This window comes from Apteryx rowi, unplaced genomic scaffold, assembly GCF_003343035.1.
Source record: "Apteryx rowi isolate R43461 unplaced genomic scaffold, aptRow1 scaffold_335, whole genome shotgun sequence".
NCBI classification, from domain to species: domain Eukaryota; kingdom Metazoa; phylum Chordata; class Aves; order Apterygiformes; family Apterygidae; genus Apteryx; species Apteryx rowi.
The window spans coordinates 225,088-250,275 of record NW_020449808.1 but is presented as its reverse complement, the minus strand read 5'-3'; the positions used below and the strand labels follow the sequence as shown (position 1 = coordinate 250,275).

General features: G+C 41.3%; 1 protein-coding gene across 2 annotated transcripts in view; it reads left to right on the top strand.

Moving 5' to 3' along the window:
* KBTBD11 (kelch repeat and BTB domain containing 11) overlaps positions 1-22,628 on the top strand; it is a 32,943-nt gene extending 10,315 nt beyond the window's left edge. Inside the window, exons 1-3 of one of the 2 annotated variants that reach the window (XM_026072059.1) lie at positions 5,688-5,714; positions 14,567-14,698; positions 14,996-22,628. In XM_026072059.1, the coding sequence (XP_025927844.1) occupies positions 15,091-16,914 (1,824 nt within the window). In that variant the 5' untranslated portion in view covers positions 5,688-5,714; positions 14,567-14,698; positions 14,996-15,090 and the 3' untranslated portion in view covers positions 16,915-22,628. Of the gene's footprint in view, positions 1-5,687; positions 5,715-14,566; positions 14,699-14,995 lie in introns of those variants that run through there. The other variant, XM_026072058.1, reaches the window with a different exon arrangement.
* The last annotated feature ends 2,560 nt before the right edge of the window (positions 22,629-25,188 follow it).

Sequence of the window (25,188 nt, the reverse complement as noted above, 5' to 3'; positions counted from 1 at the left end):
ACGTCCTGGGGACACTGGCGCCAGCACTGGCCAACAGCGAAGCGCAGAGCCCCCACCGCGGCACCACGGTGGCTGTGTTTATTAGCGGGGATCTGGCCTTCTGTCAGGTGTAACCGTGCTTTTCTCTTCCGTCCGTCCCCGTTAATCCACTTGCCTGCCCGGGTGGCAGGAACTGAGCGTGCTGCCGCCCGGCCGGCGGAGCCTCTCGGCCCTCTCCCGCCGTCGCTGACGAGCCAAAGCCGGGGCCGCGCTTCGTCTTCGCGTTAGCTCCCGCTGACCTGTTAGAAATCTGAGTGATTCAACCTCTTCGCACTAATGTTTCAGGATGCGTAACAGCAGCATTGCAGGTTCTTCCCACTGTAAATTTTTTATAGCATCCTTCCCCAGCCTACTAAAAGCACATGAATGGTACAAGCCTTTGGTGTACACATACAACTGATTTTGCAGCATGGAAGGTGGCAATGCCTGAAGAGAAGTCCTAAAGAATTATATTTGTCTGAAGTAAATAGGCTTTTATGTCTGGTCTTTCAAAAACAACAGGAAAAAAACAATCCAACCCCCAAACTTAACACGTAGCACTGAAATTTCTGTAGCCACCTTTTTTGCCCATCAGGGCAAATAAATAAATAAAATACTCACAGAAATATTATTGAGTAAAGCTTTTCCACAGCAATTAAATTGAACAATAGAAAACTAGAACAAAAAGCTAGAAAAAAGTAGGGCAATAAAAAATAGAAAAGTAATAAAATAGAACAATCATTTTATATGATCTGAGAAGCTAAGGAGCTCCTCCATTTTTCACAGATTTAACCATCCATCTCCTGAAAAGGTATTAAATGGAGTGCTTGTGGAAAATGATAATTAAATTGTCACTAGTATTGACAAAGCAATGTTTGTTCCCTAATGTAACTCTCCAGCCCATCACCTCTCCTGCCAGTTCTGCATTCTCCCCTTCCCAGGGCCCATCACACACTATTCATTCACTCTTTAATTAGGACATCTAAGGCGCGCCAGTGGGGCCCTCCTGTCATCCAGTGCTAATGGCACGGTCTGATGGGAACCAGYGGATGTGCCAAGGGCTGACCCCTGCCTGCCCCAGCCCTCCCTAACTCAGGCGATGGTGGCACTGAAGTCCGTGATGACACTCTTAGGAGTTGGAGTTTGCAGGAGTTTGCCTGACAATGCAAAAAGACTGAAAGCGTTAACAGCCTCCTTGCTTCTGATTTGTTTACCGCACTTTCTTATGTAAAGAAAAAAAAATCCAAATTAAAATAATAGCCAAAGCTTTTTCTACAACCAGATGTTTTAAGCCTGTAATATAGGTAGATTTGAAACATCAGTAAATATTAGATCACGATTATTTGTCAAGTGCATTCAGTGAAAGCCATTAACTATCCCATAGTAAAGCATGTTTATAGTATTTAGGGCTGGCCTAGGTTACCTTAGAGACAGGGATGTGGTTAGATGACTGGATCCAGAGCTGCTTACTGGAGCGTTCAGCATCCTAAAGTATTCTATTGCAAGAGGATATTAGGGGCAGCTGGCTGCTAAAGATGGATGTAATAAAATATGAAAGGCAATGGTGCAATTTCTTTAGAACAGGATTAAACTCTTTTTTTTTTTTTTTTTTTTGGTCTTACAAGATCCTGTATGGGTTTTGCAGAGATTTTGCTATTTCTACCAACTGAGATTCTGCAGCATTGCAGTTAGGAGGCTGTTTCTTTCCCATGAACAGAAGCTGAGAAGTCATTTTCTACTGCTGATATATTTAGACACATGGAAATACTCATTAAAAATCAGCTCATTTTCATTGTGTTTAGTCTTATTAGCCTTATTGGGACATGACAGTTCTTATATCTGCTGTTTTACTTAATGTCATTGTCATCATCTGTTCTTTCTGCTTCATTTTTAGTGTCAGTATTATTTTATCAGAGAACAGGCATGGTTAGTTCCCTTTATTGAAAAATAATTACTTTACAGGAGTTCAGGATTTGACAGCCAGTTTAACCTGAAATGTGGCTGAGCTGTCATTGAAAGGGGAAGGGACCCTGCTCCATYCCTATCCTGGGCCATACATTCCTGCCCTCTTCCCTGTGCCAGCACCAGCAATCACGGGACCCTATAGTGAACAGACAGAGATTTTGCCTTCCTCCTGCAGTGGCTTAAGCAAACACTCAGTTTACATGTATGCACAGTTCAGCATTAGCACAATGAATGGGCTGCTCCTGTGATCAAAGCCAGGTGTGCACTTAAATCCCTGCAGGACTGAGACTGTAGTAAAGTTTTTATTAGACAGTGGTGACAATTCTGTAGCCTTTTCTCTGTCTTCATCTTAAAATGCTGGTTGGACGCTAACTGGTAGTTTTGGCTTTGAAATAATTACAGGATTGGGTCAGTATTGTATAATAATAATGCGAGTGACTGACTATTAATACAAAAAAGTGTTGGCTAGATCCTTTGTCCTACACTGCACATTTGGTATCTAGTTTCTTATAGCTCATCAATGAGGATGGCAGGAATTCATGATCAGTTAGATCTGTTTATTTAATGCAAAACTGAAAAAAAAACAGTAGTTGAACAGATTTTGCACTATGCGTCAGAGGGAGAAGAAAGATGTGTCACATACATGCTTTTCAGGTGCAGTGTTTCACAAGCTGCCATTGCCGTGCTTCTGGCTAAAACAGGCTGCTTGACAGCCTTTTTTATTTCACGTGGAAACATGCCAGAAACCGCAGCCTTTCCACACAAGTCTATGTAAGTTGGACAAGCAGCTGCCATGCTGGTATGTTGTTTGTAACAACATGATTTGCACTGATTAGTAGTATGGAAATTATTTTACACACACACATTCACAGGTTAGCAAAAGCCGTTTTGTCTGTGTTCTGGACACTGATTCCGGCAGGAGTATTTAAAGAGCAGAGTGCTAAGCTTTGCATGCGGATCCTAAGTGCTGAAACACATTCCTGGACTTTTGAACCACTTCAGAATATCAACCTGTAAGGGGTCTGCAGTCTTTTTTTTTTTTTTTAACTTGGAAGCAGTTTTGCTTTCCTCTCTCCCCTCCTTGCAAGTATATCGAACAACAGGCCCTGAGCCCTCGAGATAACTCTTATTTCTGCGACCTGTTTTAAAGATTTAGATGGAAAGAACTGAAAACCAGCCCTTTGCTGTGAGAATGGTATGCTAACAATAAACGTTCTGATTCAGTCATTCAAAGACAAATCTTCTTCCTGGGAAAGCTTTCCTCTTATCCTGTAGTTTTCCTTCATCTCTCCTTTGCTGCAACTCCCTGAATCGCCTCAGTTTAAAAGAAACTATCATACACGTTTCTATGTACATACAGTGTAGGAAGTCCTGATGCTAGAGAATTTAATAGAAAATTTCCCTTGACTACAACAGGGATGGGATTTATGGTGATGTGAGACTCTGACCCTATCAAAAAGCTATGTGAAACTTAGATAAAATGGGCAGTAAAACTACAATATACTTCTTGTTTAATAACAACTTGATAACCGTTCTGAAGGAGTTTGTTTTTCACAGCAAGTGCAGAAGCAGTAAAGTAAATGTCATTTGCTTGTGAACTTTGAAGTTAATCGGTAGCCTTTTTCCTGAGAGTTTTACACTGTGGTGTAGGAAAAGGAGAGCAAAGATTGTTCATGTATGTTCATATGATAATATCCACTGGTGCTGCTTCTGGCTGGTCAGGTTGAGGCCTGTACCACTTGTTTGTTGGTCTCCTACATCTGTGACAGAAGCTCAGAATGCCTTGATGTTGGACAACAGAGTTGCAAGGATCTATTAGATTGTTCATACGTTAGCCCAGTGCCTGGACTGTGTCCCTGTTAAGATATTATGCAGCTTTATGGGGACATAAGTAATTTTATTGCACCCCCAGAGTCAGATGACTTTTCAGAGTAGTGTCTGAAAGCCTTAGTATATGCTCTGAGGAGGAATGTCAGAAAAGAAAGAAAAAAATCTCTTCCTAGTTAAAGGCAGCCAGACTTCTTGACCTGTGAGCAAAATATCAAAATCTCAAAATGGTCAAGAGCCACAGACCAAGACCCTCAAACCTGTGCTTCTCACACTTCCCAAATCGTAACCACAAAACCAAACCCCTTTTCTGCCCCAGGTCCTGATTTGAAAGTCCTAGTTCTTACTCCAGATCCCCAGGTCCTGACTCAGTTCGGCTCTGCCCTGGGTGCTACCTAGCAAGTGCAAGGAAAACATCATCGCTGCCTCACATGATGCAAATTTAATTGCATTTATTAACAAGGTTGTACCTGTAGCATTTGAAAGAGCCATGTAGTTTAGCCAGCCTTACTATAGGCTTTACTTCTCTGTATAAGGAAGTCAAAAAGCAGGTGGGATAATCCTAAAATAGCTGTGATCAACATCATCCTGATTCATGATTATGCTGTCAGTCTGTGTGTCTATTCAAAAAGAGCACAGATCGTTTTGGGAAAACAGAATGCTGCCAAGTCAGCAGATAAAAAAAGGGCTGAATAAGCAAAAGTTAAGTGCAAAGTGAAGAGTAGCCTGTGTATTTTTTCAGCATCTCCAAGATGATCCATTTGACACCTGATTTTCCAGTGAGGTCATTACCCAAAACAGAGAAACCATATAGCTTTGAGACAGATGATYAGAACAGAAGAACACTTTGACCTAATTTAACCAAAGGTTATTGGCTTGATGCAGGAGTGAAATTCTTTGGCCTGTTCTTGCAGGAATAAGATAACCAGGCAGTCCTTTCTGTCCTTTCATTCAGGAATCTTAAGTGTTACCAAACTGCCCTATTAAATGAGAAAAATATATATATCATGGAAAATATTGAATCACTTGCACTAAATTACAAATCTAAAAAATGAGTATCGTCAAAGACAGAGGAATCAGTAAAGCCAGAAAGCTTTTTCCAGAATACCCAAACTCAGCATATGAAATTCGCATTATAGTAAAAAGGTATGTTACACAACAAATGCATAAAGTGTCAAACCATGGAAATAATAGTATTTTAATAGGAACCTGTTGTCTTTCTGTCCCAGATTGGTCAGCAACTGTCCCCTTCTGGTCTATGGTTAACTTCTGTTGTAATGTAAACAGCATGCATTTCACTCAAATTTCTCTTTTCTCTCCGTTCAGTTCTGCTGACTGCATGGAGTAGCCTTATATTTTGATAAGCCCTCAGCTATATAGTTGCTATTAAAACCATTGCTTGGGGAGGTCAGTGCTGATAGCCTACTGTTTTTTCTGACAGTAGAGTCTTGCCACCAAAGTGCCTAAGACTCTGGCGTGTGTTTCTGCCATGAAATCAGCAAAAGTGTTTTTTAATCTTAGCACAAGACATGATGGATCACATTCCAAGTTAGTATGTTTGAGCCCTGCCCCACAGAAGGCAATGGAACGGGGCCAGTACACAGCAGCTGAGGAGCTAGTTTGGTGTCTCCAGATGTTCTCTACAGCTGGAGGTGCAGTGGACAAAAACAATCACCCGGTAAACTGCTCTTCCATTTGTTTTGCTTAGAACATGCACAGTACATTCCCTTGCATGCTTTTGTTTTTACCACCTGTTGTTTAAGCCAGGAAAACTAAAAAAAGTATGTTATTTTAGGGACCAAAATGCTGCAAAGTCAGCAGATTTGAAAATGAAAAGAAAATGCAGGACTAAATATTAACATGGCTATGAAAGAGCTGCAGAGTCAGAGACTCACCCTTCCTAGGTATGTATATGTTAGAAGCACCTGATTAGTTTGTACATTAAGAAGTTAATTATTTTTCCATTTAACATGCATTTGTCTTTTAAAAATAAATAATTTTGAAATCTAATGAAAACATAATTTAAAATATGTATAAGAAAATATAAGAAAATAAGAAAATATAAGAAAAAAAATTAACTATCAGGGTAGTAAAACAGGTAGATTTTGCCATTAATGCAGCAAATTATTTTGTTATTTAGCATTGTTGCATATTCCTGATATTATGGTACTCCCAGTAAATCGGAGGAATGCTATGGTAGATCCAAATAACCTATCATCTCGTGTATTTTGCTTGCATACAGAATTCAAGATGGATTAGAAGAGAAGGAAGAGGGATCATCCCTGATTCTTGCCTGGTCATTCAACCAGCCAGGTGGATGATGGGAGAGTCCTGGCTTCCAAGCCCTGCTCCAAGAATCATTTTCACTTTTACTTTGCCTTTTAATTTGAAGAGTCAGAAATACATCAGGGAACAGAACCCAAGATTCTTCTTTCTCTCCCTTGGTAACATTTTGATTGTTTCTATACAAAGTAATATAGCTTTAGGCTGAAGGAGAGTAACCAACCTTCTGTTATAGTCCAGGGCTTGATCCTTAGGGCACTCRTTTCGCAATTGAGGGTTTCAAGCCTGTCAGACAGAGGAAGGAACATCAGCAAGTTTCCCATGCGCTTGGTCAGTGCTCTAATCATTGTAGTGAAAGGGGAGGTAGCAGCAGCAGCAGCAGTCAGTATTGCTATCTTTTAAAATAATTTAGGTTTCTTTTGGAGAGGAGTCTGGTCTAAGGCACCCAAAGCAAGAATTACCACCTCCTGGCTGCATGAGTTGAGCACTTCATCATCAGTCTTTAGTATTTCTCTATTGACTAGCCCTTGGTAGGTCTCATATGCTAGCTTTTGAGGATCCCAATCAATTGGCACATAAATGTACCCACAGACTGCAGGTGAGCCTGTCTGTATGTTCCAGATTGCACTACAGGAGCTGGTTACAGATCAATAGTACAGTGCAGTACAGTTCAGACACACAAAATCCATTTGTCTGTGCCTATGCAGGAGAACTGGGATGTGCATCCTACCCACAGATCAATTCTATGTAGGGATATGGCCCCAGGCCTCCAACATATCTCTCTGCCTTGGCCTGATTTCCAGGAATTAATAATAGTAAAGCATCAGACTCCTGTGAGTCACCTAATAGTTCACAGTTAAAGGCCCAACATAGCACATTCTTGCCATGGCAGACAGAAGCCTGCGCAAGCTTTTGCTTCCTGACAAATTAGGGAGTATGGGCTCTGTGCTGTCGTGCTAGACTGTTCCTGCTATCTGAGCTGGTGTCTTAGGTCTCTCTCTGTTGCAGTGCCATCTGCCATATAAATGTTGGCCTTTGCCACATTTAGAATTGTGGCGCCTCTGTTGACCCCGCACCTCTTTGAATCAGTCCAAAGTCTGTGTAGAGATAATGTCTGCAGAAATCTGGAACTATTTTGTAAACCTGACTAGAAGTACCCTAATTCTGAGCTAGAGTGATTGAAAACATCATGCTTGAAAAGGTATCTGGGTAAAAATAGCAAAGAAACAACACATGACCTCCAGAAGTGAGAAGAACACCATTCACTGTGTCTCTGAGAGACCTCTACCTCTCTAAGCATCATTTACTTAATTTTCCCTGAAATCACTGAGGCAGTTCAGTCTCTAAAAGATTTYCCCCCCCTGAGTGCTTGATTTAGAGTTTTTCTGGGGAAAAAAAATGTGTTTTCATTATTCTTTTCTCTAGAAGCTTTCTTTTAAGGAAAAGGAATGACTCTCCTAGGCATAAGTATCAGAAGAATGGGGTTTTGTTAGCTTTCCTTTGAAGTATATTGTTACTTGTCAAATTCTTTCTTTCTCAAGCACGATGGTGACATACTTTGACAGMTCTCCAGTACTTTCAGCTCTTTAATCTGTATGTCCTTTCCATAATGATATTAAAAGCAAAATCTAGTTTTWTCTTAAGTAAGGAATTATTCTCCAAATATATTGGCCCATCTTTAGTAAGGCATTATTCTTCCAATTATATTGACTCATCTTCTCTATTGAAGAGCAATACATAGTGGGTGTGTTGCAAAAATGAAGTAAATTCATTGGGAGCAAATGGACTCCTGATAGTCTGGAAACTACAACAAAACTTGACTGTTGTTTGATTTTCCGAAATCTGTTTAAAGAAATCTGCTGATTTTCTTGATTTGGCTTTTACAGACTTCAGTGGATATTTTCCTCCTTCTTTGTTAGTGTCAACATTACTAAAGTGTTCTCAGAGACTTTGAACATTTTTGCAATTATTTGTTTACAACACCGCTTGATGCTGAAAAGCATTTCTGTGGTCAACATCATGATGGTTCMCCACACTAACACCAAAACCAGGCTTTTAGTCGTACAAACTGCTGTTTTGCTCAACATGAATAGTCCTGGTGCACGGCAATTTCCAAAATTTAAGGTCAGAAAGGATCACTAGATCAACTAGTTTGATCCTGTTAAATTTCATTCCCCCCAACTGAGACCAGCTGTGTGTGTTTGGCCAAGTGCCTTCCAGCAAGTCATTCACTCCTGATTTGAGAACATCTAGAGACAAATAATCTAGCACTTTCCTTGAGCATTTGTTTCAGACTCCTCAGATGAGAATAAGGGTCTTCCTGAGTCAGGTCCAGTATCCTGGAGTTAGCCCAGTATCCTGCCTCCCACAGTAACCATCATACAATATATAGAGAAGCATGTAAAAGCAGGGTAAAAATGTGTATTTCCCTATGGGATACTGATTTATCTGTGAATATTAATATTCTCTGACCATTTTCTAGTTCAGGATCCTTCACTGGATGTAGTTTTAGTGTTTGGTATGTATTTGGTAACCTTCAGTAGATTTCTCTTCCATGAAATGGTCCTTCAGTCTCCCCATGAATTCATGCAAACTTTCAGTATCCATGATATGCTATGGTAATCTTTTTTTACCTCAGTGGTATAAATATCTTGCTTTGCTTAAGCTTCCACTCACTGGCTTGTTTAGGCCTTTCTCCATTAGCCTAAGAAGGCCAGCAGTATGCAGCATTTTCGTATGTCTACACTTGTACACAGTAATGAAGTCACAAAATAAACATATTAAGCCCTTAAGAAGTGTCTGCACTCTAGTTCTTGGCAGACAGAGCCTTGTTCTACCTGTTTACCAAGCTACTAGCACAAGCCAGCGCCTCTCCAAAGCCACAGAAGTGTGGTTGTGGGGTGGTACCCAAGCTAGGTACCACCTTTTTGCTCAGGAGCTGGGCTGTCTGGCAGACGCAGTGTGCGGTCAGAGTAATCTTGTCTGTTCTGAGTCTCTCACTGACGTGTTTTTCTCTAGCTCTTAAACCATTTGGTACTTTTCTCTGTCCTCTCTGATTTTTCATTAGCACTTCCAAAAGGTAGACCCTGGAACATATGTACATACATGCATGCAAAACATAATACTCCACTCTCAGCCTACTAATGCCATAGATGAAAAGGTAACCTTTTCCCTACTGTTACTCATGATTTCCCAGTTTACACATTCAAGAACTGCATTCACCCTTTTGGGTGCAGCATTATGCTGGTATGTTGCATACAGCTTTTTGTGTAATGTGGTATTAGCTGTGCCCAGATACGATGAAAGAAACCAAACTTCAGTTTATCACAGATATGACTACATGCTCTCACCATATGTCTAAAACTGTAATTGCAGGGCAGTTTCTAGAACTAGCAGCAATTCTCCCTAAAAAGCTTTAATATGTTCAGTATGGTATTGCCATGCCATTATCTCCTGCTCCATAGTGCATTAGTGACACAGATGCTGCCTCTGGAGTTTTCCCCAAAGGTACYGTAATCATTTAAAATCTTGTTTCTGACTGTTCTTTTTGTGTTTGTTAGACTTTCTTTCTTCTAAGAGATATTAGAGAGGACTTGTATTTAACCTTTGCTAACTTTTGCTTTTGTGGGAGTGTTATTTCCTTTCTGGTGTGAGAATTCCTAAGAGACACTGATCTTGCCTAACTACTTCTGAAGAGTCTAAACTGGAAGGAACTCAAAAAAATATTTTCCTTTTTGGAGAACATTCATCCCTACACATATTACTGTTATGAAAGCTTTTCTCTGGTTATGATGACTGTTTAAAACTTGTATATTTTTAGTTTTCATTTGCTAACTACAATAGCTCTTTCATCAAGATTTTGATAATATTTCTATTACGACTGACTTCCTCCCTGTGACACATGCATCCTTTTCTTCCTCTGAATTCCTGATGAAGAACTGCTACCCACATGTTTCATGTGTGGTCTGTAATCAGAAACTGCATTTCTTAGGTGTTTATTTTTCATTATGGTTGTATGGAAATTTTGCAGTTATGAGATGAAAGAATTCATACCTCCATTAAATGTTCTGAGAAGATTATAGCACTGTGAGAGGTCACAAGAAAGCTGCATAGGCAACTTGACTTTGGATGCAATACTTTAAAAGACATACATACAGTAGGTAAGTAAAACAATAAGATTGGATTGGATTGTAATCCCAATTTTGACCACTCCTAATTAAAAAAAAAAAAGAAAAAGAACAGAACAAAAGTTAATTCTTCCTGAAAATTTTCTAGGGGTGAGTCATTGAAAATCATTCTTTTTCCTTAAAAGTAGGAGGTTAATCCAACAATTAAGATCTGGGGTTTTAAACTGTAGTAGAATGCAAGACTTAAGTGCTGCAAACCCTTTCAGAGAAGTGGCATCTCTATTTAGGTTCTGAATGTTTTCACCAGTTAGGAAAAGACTTTTTTTTCAGATTTCACAAATCTGCTAAAGAAGCAGAAGGCTATCAGACCATTTTTATAAGCATGCAAACCTCTTTACACTTGCCTCTGCCCACCAGAAGATTTTCTGTTCTCCTAGATTGGAGCTGGGTGTCTTCACTCTGTGATAGTACTGGCCAATTCTACTTTTAACAGTCTTCTTTTAATTTGCTTAAATAAATACAAGGGATGTTTTCTCCCTTCTGATCCTGCCTTATTGAACTCCTTAATTGTCTCAAAAGTCAGATGACTCCCTTGTCCTGAGGGAACTCTCTGCTGGGGTAAAATTTGGCAGAACAAGTTTTTATAAAAGCATCTCCTGGACTAAGGTGGAGCAGAAGTGCATTCTGTCAGTTCTAAACTGGTGTATGGTCCCTTGGGGAGGTTAGCCTGTTTATATAAATTAGCGTTTCTTAGGTTAGGGGAAGCACTGCTCTAATTTACCCTGGAGCTGAGTCAGAGTAGTTTCCGTTTGTGAACTGGAGAGCAATAACCCAGTTCCTCCCACATGCACATATTCCCCAGAGAAAGTGGGTCTTGCCTGGAGGACAGTGTTTTGGTCAGAGGTTATTGGCACTGCACACACACAAAAAAAAAACAATCCAAAACAAGCATTTAATTAGATTTTATCAGAAGAACTGCCAACTGAATGCAATGCCAGGAAACCTTACCTGCAGCTCTTCACTATAGCTCCTCTCTCAGAAAAAGCTACATCTTATCTGTTGTGTAACTGCAGCAATGTGTCACAGCATCTGAGATTGGGGGCACACATCCAGGATACTGCAAATGTGTCATTGCCAAGTCTGTAAATATAGTTCATGTTTGTTGGCTGTTCCTCTGTCCATTAACATTACATCATCTCTGGACCAAACCCATGATAATGAAAACTGTTTCAGTCCATGTAATCCAGCTTTTGTCTTAAGAGTCCCCAGTATAAAAGGTGACATCAGCCCACACATGCCATGTATTCTAAACAGCTTGCTTCCTTTTCCAGTACCTATCTTGTTTGCAAGTTTTGACAAAAGTGCTAAAACCAAGTTTGTTTTAAGCCAAGCTAGACTGATAGGAGTTCAGATCTTTTTGACTTGGAAAAGTTATAAATTCAACTATCTTCTTCAATTCCATAATTCGAGAATGTTCTGTGGCACCAAAACAGCAATGCAACACTTCCATCAATGTAGATTAGGAAAAAAAAATATGGCTGTTTGATCCTAACTGCTAACAGAAGAAGAAGGAATTCAGTGTATTTCCATCAGCCCATTTCAGCTTCTTYCTGTTTTATAGTAAATTCATGACATTTTAACTGTGAATCAGTCATGTTGCTCGATAATGGAAAGGTTCCATAGCTTCTCTGAATTGTTTTTCAATTTTATCTTTGTGCAATTCTTATATGTTGTTTTGAGTTAGGCAAAAGTGCTGAGATTGCTACAGTAGTCACTGGTCTGTAATTTACAAAGTCCTCCTCGCTTGTAGCTTTTTTAGATCTTCAGCTTCCCTGTAGCGTTCTTTGTTGCCTAAATTGCATGTGATATTTTGATTCAAATCCTCCTTATGCTCAGCATGAATTTTGACATATTCGTGGTAGTTAGCTATAAATACACCAGAAGACATCATTTTCTTTAGAATTCTTCTGCTTGGTATATACCAAGCTGCACCACCAGTCCTCCTTCCTCATTTTGATTGCTCAAGAGGATGTTAACATAGGTGTTTGTTAGGACAGTGGTGGGTGGTAGCTTCTTTCACAATTATGTTTCAGTGGCAAGTCGAACTTCTAGGCCAAGCAGATATCTGAATATGTGAAAAGGTATGATTACTGTGCTTGAGGAGGATCTCACCCTTTTTATTTTCATCACTTGAGAAAGTTGCAGAGACCACTTTTTCTGGACAGCATTTTTAACAACTTTGGGTGTTATAATTGGTGATTTTCCTTTTAGACATGATGCAGGAAACACATTTCAACATACATAGATATTATTGGTTTTATAATTATATTACAGCTACTGTTTGTTGACTTTCCACATTCACTCAGTCACACTTTTGATTTTCAGTAGCATTTCCTTTCATTTTTTCTTTATTGTTTCACTTTCAAAATCAAGTAGTAGACTAAGAGCTTGAAACTATCTAAAGCTGCTTGTTCCTTCCTGTAGAGGGGGATGTAAGTCATGAAGAGAAGAAATTTAAGACAAGTGGTCACAGAATTGAGGTGTCTGGATCCTGGAAGGATCATAATGTTGACAGCTATGGGGGAAAGCATATTAACACCTTTTAAGTGTTAGCGGTGGAGGAGGTCAAGCTATCCAGAATAGCAGCAAGATGCAGTTGAGCATCACAGCACTCAGAGATTGCATGAAAGAGTAGAGCAGACAAAATATTTCAGTTATTTACTTATGTTACAAATTATATTGTATTGGTAGCAATTTCCTTAATATAAGAGTACCTCAGAACAAGTAAGTTCAAGACCTGACATTCTAGATATTTTTCTTGCCATCTGCATTTGTTCTTTGTCATTTTGGAAGTGCTGGTTACAGAGACTGCTTTTGAACAAAGCTGATCATTGGGATTCTCTGGAAGGCCTGGAACAGAAAGTAGATTAATCTTAGTGTCTATGGGGTAATAAATTAAATTAAAACATGATTACATAGTAAATTCAGTACTGTGAAGCCTCACTGAAAAATAAAATGTCAACGGGGATGCTACCCAGTTTAAGCTACTAATGAATCAGTGTGTCTTACACATATGCACCAACTGTATACCCAGAACAGCACAGTTCTCCTCTTCTAGATAAAGCTGCAGAAAAGAGATGGGTTTCAGAAGATGATAAAGCCTAATCTGCTGAGTTTGGGTGTGGACCTCAATAAATTTGCTATTAAGCTACCCACAGTTCGTAAAACTTAATAAAAAGTTTGTAACTGYCGGATTTTAAAATACCCAGATGATAAACACAATGTTTTTGAAAAGTACTCATTTTAGCAAGGAATACAATGCTAGATTTGCTTTCAAATTCATAASCTTGTTACGGTCTCAAAGGCTCAAATATCCAGAAATCAAACCTCAGTATCAATTTCTTATCTAACTGAATGTACTCAGATGTAATACAAAGACCTTTGTAGGGCGAGTGTACAAAATAGAAATCCCTAATCCTTGATACTACCATGTAACTGAAGTTTGTTTGTGCAAGTATGGGCTTGTAGGGTTCATCTCCCTGTCTGGAGTTTCCAGACAAAGTCATTTACCAATTATGTTTTCAGGAAAGAAACCACAAAAGAGTTAGATTTTTCTAATGTTAATTTAATAGGCTAAATAAATAGTCTCTACTGAAAGAAAATCACAAAGTGTATTTTACATAGAAGTGACTTTTTTGAGGATTGYGAAAAATGTGCTAAATAAAATTTTAATGGAAATTACTAACATCCTTAATAATAGAATCAAAAACACAGATCCGTATTATATGAAATTAAATACATTTGGACAAATTTTATATAGAACTCGTCAAAACTTATACCAAAACTGGGAAGTTCCTAAACAAACAGGAGGCAAACAAACAGCACTTTTTATATTCTAAAAACTACATTTGTGAAATTAAGATTAAACTCAGTAGTGATTGTGATGTGTGACAAAGGCAAACCTACTTTCAGCCATGTCCTATGGCCTGCCATTTTCCCAGGAAAAAAAACATGTTCGAATTATCTCTCGTGATTTTTACCCACTTCTGCTTTTTACCAGCAGAAGTCCTAAATCTTTCTGACGTGAACTAGTCCCTRTACAGTTTGGTTCACATCTCTAATGTAGTACAGCTACATACTGTTGCATACGAGCCAGATTGCTTTTGTCATAACAAAAAAAAAATCCTCTGATGTGTTTTGTAAACAATTAGAATCTTATTAGCATAATTTTGGTCACTTTAGGATATTATAAAAATAGTCCAAAACTTCTGAGTGAACTGCAGTTAACAAGCTGAGAATAGATCTATTTTAAAACTGACCAACTTTTTACACTTTCCTTTAAACAGGGGCACTGCCTGTCATAAGCAGCGATACGAAGAAACCTTCACGAAGGCGACACCAAGGAAACCTGGGCTAAGGGGGAATCTCTGTCCCGAATATATTATGAGCACTATCTTCCACTGAAATCATTGCAAAAGGTGAATAAATTACGACACTAGTCCCAAGTAGCTGGTCGCAAAGGGTATTTTTCCTCAGCGCAGCGAACAGCTGCCGTGAAGGATGCCATGCAGGCGAACGGCTTCAAGTTTTAGCAGAATAGCAGGAAAAAACAGAGTTGCTTTTCAGGCTTTTGTGGCGATTTTGTGGCCAGAAAGGGGTTCAGGTGTTGGTGGGGGGCACGGCGGGGTGGCAGCTCAGGGGGCTGGGGTGGCAGGGCGGCGGCGGGAAGCCCAGCTCAGCTCGGCTTGGCTCAGCTCTGCCCTGTGCTCCCRCAGGTGATGGCCGTTGCCGCCAGGCTGGGAGCCGCCCGGGAGGGTGCCGCAGTGCTGCGGAGCAGCTAGCGCTGCCGTCGCGGCCGAGGCGCGGCACCATGGAGGGCAATGGCGTGGCGGCGGCAGCAGAGAGCGGAGCAGAGAGCAGAGCCGAGAGCAGGGCTGAGCGCGGCGCCCCACCAGTGCCCCTCGCCGCCCCCTGCGGCCTCAGCTCCTCGCTGTGCTTCAGCGCCGCTGAGCAGCAGCAGCCCGCTGGTGTGGACGCCGACGCCGACCGCGTGGTGCAGAGCCAGTGGGACATCAACAGCGTGGCCACCGAGGTGGAGGAGGCGGCGGACAGCACCGGGGTAGGCGCCAAGGCCGAGGCTGGGGCTGCGACGCCCGGCCCGCAGCGCCCGCCAGCCGAGGAGCCCGACCTGGTGATCGAGGTGTCGGGGCGGCGCATCCGGGCTCACAAGGTGGTGCTGGCGGCCAAGAGTGACTACTTCCGCGCGCGTGCCTCGCGCGACATCCTGCGCGTGAAGGGCGTGAGCTATGCGGCGCTGCGCCTCCTCATCGACTACGTGTACACGGCGCGCATGGGCGAGGTGCACCACGACAACCTGGCCGAGGTGGTGAGCGGCGCCCGCGTGCTCCAGATGCCCTGTGCGCTGCACTGTGCCGCTGAGGCCATGCGCGCCCAGCTCCGCCTCGACAACTGCTACCAGCTGCTCTGCCTGGCCAAGAAGCAGCGGCTGGCGGAGCTGCGTGAGGCCGCCTACCGCTTCATGAGCGACCGCTACCTGGAAGTGCTGCGTGAGCCCGGCGTCTACGGCCGCCTCAGTGGCGCCGAGCGCGACCTCATCCTGCAGCGTCGCCTGGAGCCTGGGAGGCGCTGCCTGCTCGTGGCTGAGGTGAGTGACGCCTTCGAGCGGCCAGGTGGCAGCAGCCGGCCGCAGAGCCGCGAAAGCAGCCGCCCGCAGAGCCCCTCGTCCGTGGCGTCGCTTGAGGAGGGYGGCGCACTCGTGCACTGCTACCAGGAGGCAAACCGCGAGTGGCGGGTGCTGACGCGCCTCCCCGAGGAGGCCAACGCCAAGGGCTGCGCCATGTGTGTGCTCCACAACTACCTCTTCCTGGCGGGGGGCATCACGGYGGGGCTGGCGGGCGGCGAGCCCCGTGCCCGCCTCTCCGACAAGGTCTTCTGCTACAACCCCCTCACCGACACCTGGAGCCAGGTGCGCCCGCTGGCCCAGCCCCGCTCGCAGCTCAAGCTGCTGGCCCTGGACGGCTACCTGTACGCCGTGGGCGGCGAGTGCCTCTTCACCGTGGAGAGGTACGACCCGCGGGCCGACCGCTGGAGCCCTGTGGCGCCCCTGCCCAAGGGCGCATTCGCTGTGGCCCACGAGGCCACCACCTGCAACGGGGAGATCTACGTGTCAGGAGGGTCCCTCTTCTACCGCCTGCTCAAGTACGACCCCAAGCGTGATGAGTGGCAGGAGTGCCCCTACAACAGCAGCCGCCGCCGCTCTGCTGACATGGTGGCCTTCAAGAACTTCATCTACCGCTTTGACGTGAGCAGTGGCCGCGSCGGGGAGCAAGGCCCAGGCGGCGGGACTGGTGGCGGTGTTGAAGTCTTCCGCTACAACACGGTGGCCAAGCGCTGGAGCCAGTGTGCCAGCCTGCGGCCCAGCGGGGGCCCCGTCCAGCCCTTCCGCTGTGCTGCCTTGGGCAACACCATCTACTGCGTCAACCGGACTGGCACCCTCCGCTTCAGTCTGGCCCAGGATGGCGAGGTGGAGGCAGACGGTGGGCTCAAGGGTACCTTTGATGAGGAGCTTCTCAAAGCCCCCTTAGATGCCAAGGGCGTCCTCCTCCCCTTCGTGCTCACCCTGCCYGAGAAGTCGGACAAAGCGGGGGACCAGGAGGGTCCCCTCCCGCTGTGAGGTGGCCAGCCTGCTTGTGCCTCCCAAGCAGGGAGCTGGATTGTGGCTGTGGGGGACCCACAAACTCCTTCCCGCAGAGGGGACCCTCTCTGGGATGTCAGCAGAGAGAAGGGTCTCCCCCTTTGCTCCTCTCCCCTCCCAGGGTGTTGGTCTGGAGCCACTTCGTTTTAACTCTTCTTGCATTTGCTGTGCTGTGTGTGAAAAGCCAAGCAAATGACAGGAAAAGCTGCTATAAAGGATCATCTCTGGATTATGTTTGTGCCAATTCCCAATCTTAGAGAACTCTTTTACACCTGGTGTTCTAAAAATTCCTGACAACAGTGTCATAACGGGATGTTACTGATAGTGTTGGTCATGTGTATACGCATAGTTGCAATCTGGGCGGGAGCCTTTTCTGCCATTTGTTTTCTCTCCTGGATGATACTGAGTGATAAACATTGCTGGCAATGTAGCTTAACTGAAGTTGTTTTTATGTTAAGCCAACTGTTTCCTGTGTTAGAAAAGTATAGGAAGATCACCTGAATTACAGCCTTTCATTTTTGGTGCAATAGATTCTTTAAGGAAGACATGACACTGTGTGGTCCCAGGAATTTCAGCCACAATGAATGATTTAACAGATACCAGACTTAAAAGTTTTAAGCAACACAAATGTGTGCCACATGTTCATATTTGGAATAAAAAAAAAAGTCATCTTTTTAAAATGTGGCAAGTTATAGCAGATATGAAATGTTCATATGTTCTTTATCTGAAAAAGGTGATGATTTCTGTATAAAAAGGCAATGTTTTATTATTTTTTTTATCAGAGGTTTTAAATTATAACAAAAATGAACTGAAGCTGTTCAGACTGTAACAGATTTACATGACACCATGTATGCCACCAGAGTTGGGGAAAATATTTTGTAGTTCAACTGCTCTTTAATTAACTGCAGGTCAAGGAAATTAACCTAAAACAAATGTAAATTCTTTGAAATTGATTGCAGACAGCATAAACATTTCACTGTATGTTCAGTATCCTGGGCAAGAGACTTTTCCAACTTAGTGCAAGACCATCAGAGGAAGACATGGAAAACAGGAATGTCCTATACATGTTGATTATATTGTACACTAGCATGATGTTGTTTCCCTATCTTTTGATTGAGCGATTGCTTTATTTATTTCAATCTAATGATTGCTGTAATTAATAAGTACTCATCAATTACAGTACATGCTGATGACATTTGCCATCATTTGGATTTTGAAAATTTAGAGAGTATTGTTTATGGAGCAACATCCTAACATGATGAAATGATACAAAGGTTCTTCCTGCCTGTGGAAAGCTGGAGCATACTTTTTGTCAAGTTACTCAGAACCAAAAAAGTGTAAGATGTCCACACAGACATACTGTATTAAAAAGGGCACTTGCATTTATTTTTTATGTTTTATATTAAAAAAAATCAATAGACAAAGCAAATGTTTTAGCTTTACAGTAAATCACTGAGAAACCTTTTTCTTAAAACAGCATCAGTGTTTTTACTATTGGTAATTCAGCCTGGAATTGGCACAAACTATGGAAGGGAATTGTTTGTACTCAAAATTCTAGTATAGATTCATAATCTAGAAAGAGAGAGGATCCTTACATCAAAGAACAGCAGTTCTTTTTAGGTTTTAAGATGTTTCGGTTAAAGAGAATATTAACATTCTTATATCCTATTGCTAGTTCCAAAGGAAGACAGCAGGCTCTGTCCTCAGGGACAGCATCTTCACAGAAAGAATAGAACAGTGAAGTTCATAAATATTTCTTTCCTTTCCTTTCCTTCTCTGATTTTTTTCCTCTTCTCCCTTCTGCCTTGTGCAGTGTTTTAAAACAGCTGATCTGATTAGCCATTCTCTAGAAACCAGTGGCCCAGTCCTAAAAGTTCTTAGCCAAGTGAGCCGACTCCCTAGTGAGCTAATTGAAAGCATCACCCAGATGGGAGTTGTAGGACTCCAGAGTGTGGTGTTTATCTTAGGCTGAGTACAGACTTGTGCAGTGCGATTTAKTTCCACAGATGGCATATTTGTTGGGGATACACAAAGAAATTTTTTTTTTTTTCCTGAATGATAAACTTAATTCTCAGGCAGGAATCCTTGGAAATGTTGACTATTAATTAAGTTACAATATTGTAGCTTGATCAGGAAAGAAAAATGATGCATTTGCTTTCAGCATGATTTTTCAYATAACTGTAGAAAGTTTTCAAGTTTTGTAGTAAAACACTTAGGAACATACTTAAACTCAAGACGTAAGTGCTAGACCAGATTTTGGTTTAGTAGAGACACCAGAGATACACACTGAAATGTCTGTTTTATCTTACAATACAATTTCTTATTTCAAAATATTTTGTAGTATAGTCTTTATACTACAGTATAATGAGGAATCAAGCCAGTTTTGCATTTTCATTCCTACTAAAGCATGAAAATGCTGCCAGATGAGTTTTGGGAAGTTGCTGTGATTTAAGCTGCAAAAATATGCCACARACTTTCAGGAACGAATGAAATGTTTCCTTGCTTCCAATACTTGTTGCTGTATATCATGAAGAAATATATTTGGAAATAATCTTTACAACAATAAACATTCTGCAAACCTGCAGTGGTATTTTTGCTAGCTTTTATYATTAGGAAAGGTTGTATCAAGTGCCTAGCCACTTTCACTGTTTACACAGTCTAAGTGAGAGCAGAGTCTGGTCTTCATTAGTAGCTGTCAATCAAACCTACTTCCTTTGTGTGCTCTTTGCATAATTGCAGCCTGACGACTGACAACAGAAGTGTGTTTCTAGCTGCATTTCCTATTCTGTGGCCTCTGTTGCCTCCCTGGTAAGCCTGAGGCAGGTCTGCTATGAGTTGTTTTCTTTTTTCCTCCCAGTTATATATTCAGTTCCAAGTAAAGTGCAGGTCCAAAATAGTACTTGGGTACAAAAACCAGGGTTAAGTAGATTTTAGGCACTGAGGACCAAAATGGCCATCGCTGAACTCTCCAGTTTAACTTAAACTGGGTAAGCACCATCCCTTTGACCTGCAGAAGTGCTAAGCAGTTCTTCTCCACGCATTCAGGCATGCTCCGATCTAAGCAGTTATGCACCTATGTAGCTCCTGCCTAAACTCCTTTGAAATTAGATGATGTGATACCCACAAGCCACTGGTGCAATATGTTTGTTTGAAAAAAACTAAAGGGCCAGGCCATCCTCAAAATGTATTTGTGTATGTTTTTGCTTTTAAAACAGAGCTATTTTATATAATCTGAAGGCTAGAGCATTTGCATACGAAGGGGGAGATACATGTTCTCTTTCTTAGCCTGCAAGGATTCAATCCACATCTCCAACCACCTGATTGGACCGGAGGATTTCTGGATGCTAATCCCTGATCTCTGAAATGTTTATGCATTTTGTGTTATACAATCATTAGCCAAAAATCTCAGCAGTGATCCAGGCAGCAGAATTCAAGTGCCCATGCTCACTGAGTGATCTGAGGCTAGCTAGAGAGGCATACTCCTCTCTGTTGTCTTTCTTCTCCATTAATCTTGCCCTTCCCTTCTCCCATCTTTAACAGGAGGTGCAGAGAATAATTTGTTTTTCTTCTTCCTCCCTAGAATACTCTTGTTAAGGTCTAGCGCTAAGGGACATAGGTTTGAATTTCCTTGAGCTGAGTAAGGACTGAACTTGGGCCTCCCACTTCATGTATATGTATTCTTAACTCTAGATGGTTATTTGGGAGAAAAGCATAGGGACCACCTCCTATAGCSCATTTTTAAGGAAAAGCTTATGCAAGTCCTTCAAAAACACACATAGGCTCCTGCAATCTCAGTTCTGGGTAGATTCCAGGATCAAGCTCCTGCATGGGAAAAGGTGTGTTTTCATCACATATTGGTGCAGTTGTGCAAGTTTTCTTCTCTAGAAAGCTTTCCAGACAGTGTATTTTTTGTTGTGCCTGTCTGAGGTGACTGACTGCATCTACTGTGCTGGGCGACTAAGCATGAAGATTGGGTTCCTCTGAGGKGCCTAAGCCTTGGCAAAGAGGCATTGCAGTGCTTAACATGGAAATGCCTAAAGTCTTCACTGCACCTAAACCTAAATCCCTGCTTGAATGAAGAAACAAGCCCTTTTAGCAAATGCTAATAGCAGATGGACATTTACTATTTCCATCTATTAACTGGTTCCATAAAAAGAATCTCTATTGCAGCAAAGCCATTTGTACAAATTCTGTTTACGCTTGGAAGTCAAGTCAAAGGAATAATTGGCTAAAGAATAACCCTATTTGATCAAAATAGGCACTGTTAAGCAAACATGGGAAGGATGCTAATCATACCCTATCAATGAATAAAATTGTGCAGTAGCTGATGTAAATTTTGTCCACACACAAAAAGAAAAAATCTTGTAAATAAGTACCTGGTAGAATTTCAACTGGTAAAAGAATAAATTATTCACATGAAAGCTGTAGCTCTCCTGTGCCATTTGATTGGCTCTTGGAGTGTTGTATCCTGGTTATCTGTTGCTCATGAGCGGCCTATTGCTTTTCTGCTTTATAGTAGCCATTTCATTGACTGCTTAATAGATGTGTTTGTTATTATTATCACGGAGCTTAAGATTGGTACAGGGGTGATTTGCTTTGTGTCTGGGCTGACACTGAGTGCTTTCTGCTTGAAAGGACCCAGAGGATTTAGACAGAATTATATCTTTCTTTGGGCTTTTTTCAGTGACATTACTCTTGGGACACTTAAGAAAGCACAGGAAGGGGAGATGGTAGTACTGTTGAGTAGTTATAGTAACAAGCTTTTAATGAATTTTTTTTTAATCTGCCATTATTCTGTGCACCAGACTCTCATTGAATTGAACAGAACGTCTCTGCATAGCTGTTACCAGTATGATCGCAAGTAATATTGTAGCAAAGTATTTTTTTGTTTAAGCATAGCTACTGGGTAAACTCCTGCTCTGAGACGTATWTTTATAATAGTTCCACAAATTTACTAGATTACTGGAACTATTCTGAATTTACATTACTGCTACTAAAAGTAGAGATATACACAGAAGCTCTGTGAGTAAAATTCTGCATTCGAAACATATAGTCACAGAAATTTCACTGGGTTTGAATGCTGTATTAACAGTTTCTGGAATGAACCCACCAGGATTAGGAATCGGCATTTTATTTCAGGGGCTCTCTAAGTTTCATAAATTACTTAGTGGGAAGAAACAGGAGTGAGAGGGAGAGAGAGGAGGGAAGATGAGACCTGGGAGACAGAATACCTATTCTGTATTGAGCTAAAAGAAGCAAAATAGAGGGGAAGGGAAGCCAAAGTTAGTATTTGAAACAGTAATGAATACATGATCAAACTTTTTCTAATGTTTCTTAAACAGTCCCAGCTTTTAAAAATTATTTCATTAGTCTTACCACTTTGCAGCTGGAGCACATCTCAGACAACTACAATGTTTAATAAGCTACTTTTTGCAACAGTCTTCTGCTTTGCTTTTGAGTCTCAATGTTAGTGGATAAACCTTGGACAAATCTGTGAAATTATGAAATAACAATGTTGATGCTGCCACTTACCACAGATTAACTAATGCAAATGCTTCAGACACTGTGCACAATTCAGGTGAACTACATGTGTAACTCATGTATTAACAGTTCATTTTAAAATTATATAGAAGTAAGGTCACTGTAAAGCTTTCTATGTACCTCAAATTATTCTGTAATGAAATAAATACATACAAAAAGCATATGCTCCCCCATAGGGTTTTCTGGGTAATTGGTGTTTTTTGTCATTCCTTCTAAACAGTAAACAGTATTGTATTTGTTCTTATTATAATGCAAAGACAAAATCATATGGATTATCACAAAGTTCGAATGTTTAGGAAATGTTTCTGAGGCTAAGCAGAAGGAAGTATTTTCTTTTCATACCTTTTTCGCACTGCAGAGTTGGAATTCATTTCACCATACCCTGGATATTGTGAAAGTGAAATATTCTGCACTGAAAGCACTTCCTAAAGTACAGACTAGTGCAAGCTCTAGTTCAGCTAATTTTTGCTTCCTGTTTTTTTCTGTCAATGAGCTAAAATACTTTATTTACTTATAAAGGTTATATGTAAKTTTTCCCAGTATATTCTCCTATGTTATGTCACAAATGTCAGATTTTTGACTGGAGTAGACTCACATCAGTGTAAGTGAAAGAATCAGCCACAGTTTGAATTTAGTACTTGTTTCCTATTCTTGTTTTCTCCCATCAGATAGTTTGCTTGAAATGAAGTCATATAACCAGAGTGAAAGCTCCAAGATTCATAGACAGACTAGGTGGAGTCTGACTTGGTGTCACTTTCATTATTTCCTTAGCCACCCTACCATGCAAGCTGTACCCATTTCAGTTTTCTTATGTTTTCTTCATAACAGCCCGAATCTGCTGCCAGTTAAACCAGGATAAATCTGGAATAGTTCTACCAAATCTATTATGTTGCCAGAGCAGTTGGCCCATTCAAGCCCTAGAGTTTTCAGTCCATTATATTTAACTGGGGGCCTGTATAAGAATGGAGAAAGAGAGGCAGCTAATGGAGTAGATTCAGTAGGCAGTCCCTGATTTGAGCGTACTTTTTTTAACTTCATCAAATGTGAATTCTTTAACTCTCTGTCATTTGTTGCTGGGCTGTAAATTAGACATCAGGAAGCATACTGCAAATGAAATTGTATCTCAAGTGAGATAAGTGTATACTCCTCTTTGGATCTGTTAAAATTTTATGCTGACGTCTCTCAGGATGCTTAGGCCATTGGCTCTAGCTTTGTTTGTATCTGATAAATGATATGGCTGGTTCCAATAGCTTATGTCTTGATATATGGAACTAGAAGTTTCCAGTTCTGAAACATCAAAACCATCAGCTGTAGCAGAAATGGATTTGGGTTTCAAAGTCATCTTAATTTGGGTGCAGAGGATCCCCTGTTAACATCTGTTTCCAAGTACAATGCACATTTTTATTGTGATTTACATCCATGTTTTGGACTTCAGATATCCCAAAGGATTCCTTATGAAAACATCTGGATGTATATGGTGTTGACTTGTAGTCACTTGAAGGGCAAGAAGTCTTCCTGGAGAGAAAACGAAGGGGTAGTCTGTCTGTTTCTAGACTGCACAAGCAGTAAACCCACAGATCTGGGAACTCCCATGATATACCAAGTAATTATTAAGCACACGAAACAGCAGTGTCATCAAACACAAGTTTACAACCTGATGTACACATCGTGGGTGGGGAAAAAGACAGCTCAAATTAGTAACTATTAATATGGAGATCATGCCTAGAAGCAAACCCTCGTCCTGGTTCAGGATTGCATTATCTAGGGAGCTACACACAAAAGAGAAAGAATTCTCAGTAGAAATAAAACCATGCAGCTAAAATTAGGTCATGGAAGCAACAGCCATTTATTACTCAGTTATGACAATACCTGCAGGTTTCTTTTTGAAAGCAGTGTAAAGAGCTTCTGCATCTTATAAATACCACCAACTGCTGTTGAGCAGTCTCAGCTGCTGAGGGACGAGAACAAGGCATGACACAACAGTGACACCTGCTTGACAATTTGCTCAAGCCTTAAGGAATAACAGAATAACAGAAAGGAGCTGAATGAGTTTCCTCTGAACGATAGCAGCGGTGATGAGAAGTCCTTGGAAAGGAGAGAGGAAACAATATATGCCTGGTAGTTTTACTGCTGTTCCTTTCCTTTTCATTGCTGTGTCTCTTAGTGTGCTGACAGCACTAGTTCTCAATGAATTCCCTGGTGAGCAGCTTACATAAGCGGAATTTTGAAGGTGATAGCTCTGTGTCTTTTTGACTTTTTTTCTCCTTTTTGTTTTTCCTTTTCCTTTTTTCCTTTTTCTTTTTTTCCTTCTTTCTCTGTGGGTTGACTGTAGTTCTGTCCCTGCATGATTATTCCAATAAGCCATGAAGGGGGGCTGTGAATTTGGAAAAACTCCTTTTCCTTTTCTCAGGAGGAAGGCTTTCCTTCCCTAGACCAGGCCCTGCTAATTTTCTTTCCCTCCTTAGAAAGAAAAGRAATAGCAACAATCTTATTAAAACCTTAACTTTCTGGATGAGGTGGGGAAGACTTAATCCATCTGCTTCTTGGCAGAATAATATAATATAATATAATATACCATGAGCTGTTTGCTMTCTAAAGAAAAGAATAAAGTTGCAAGCAATTAAATTAATCATACTGCAGACTTAAGGCAGCTGCAAGAGTTCTGCTCATTTCATTGAGTTTACCTGTGCTTTTACTCACTGCAAGCCACTG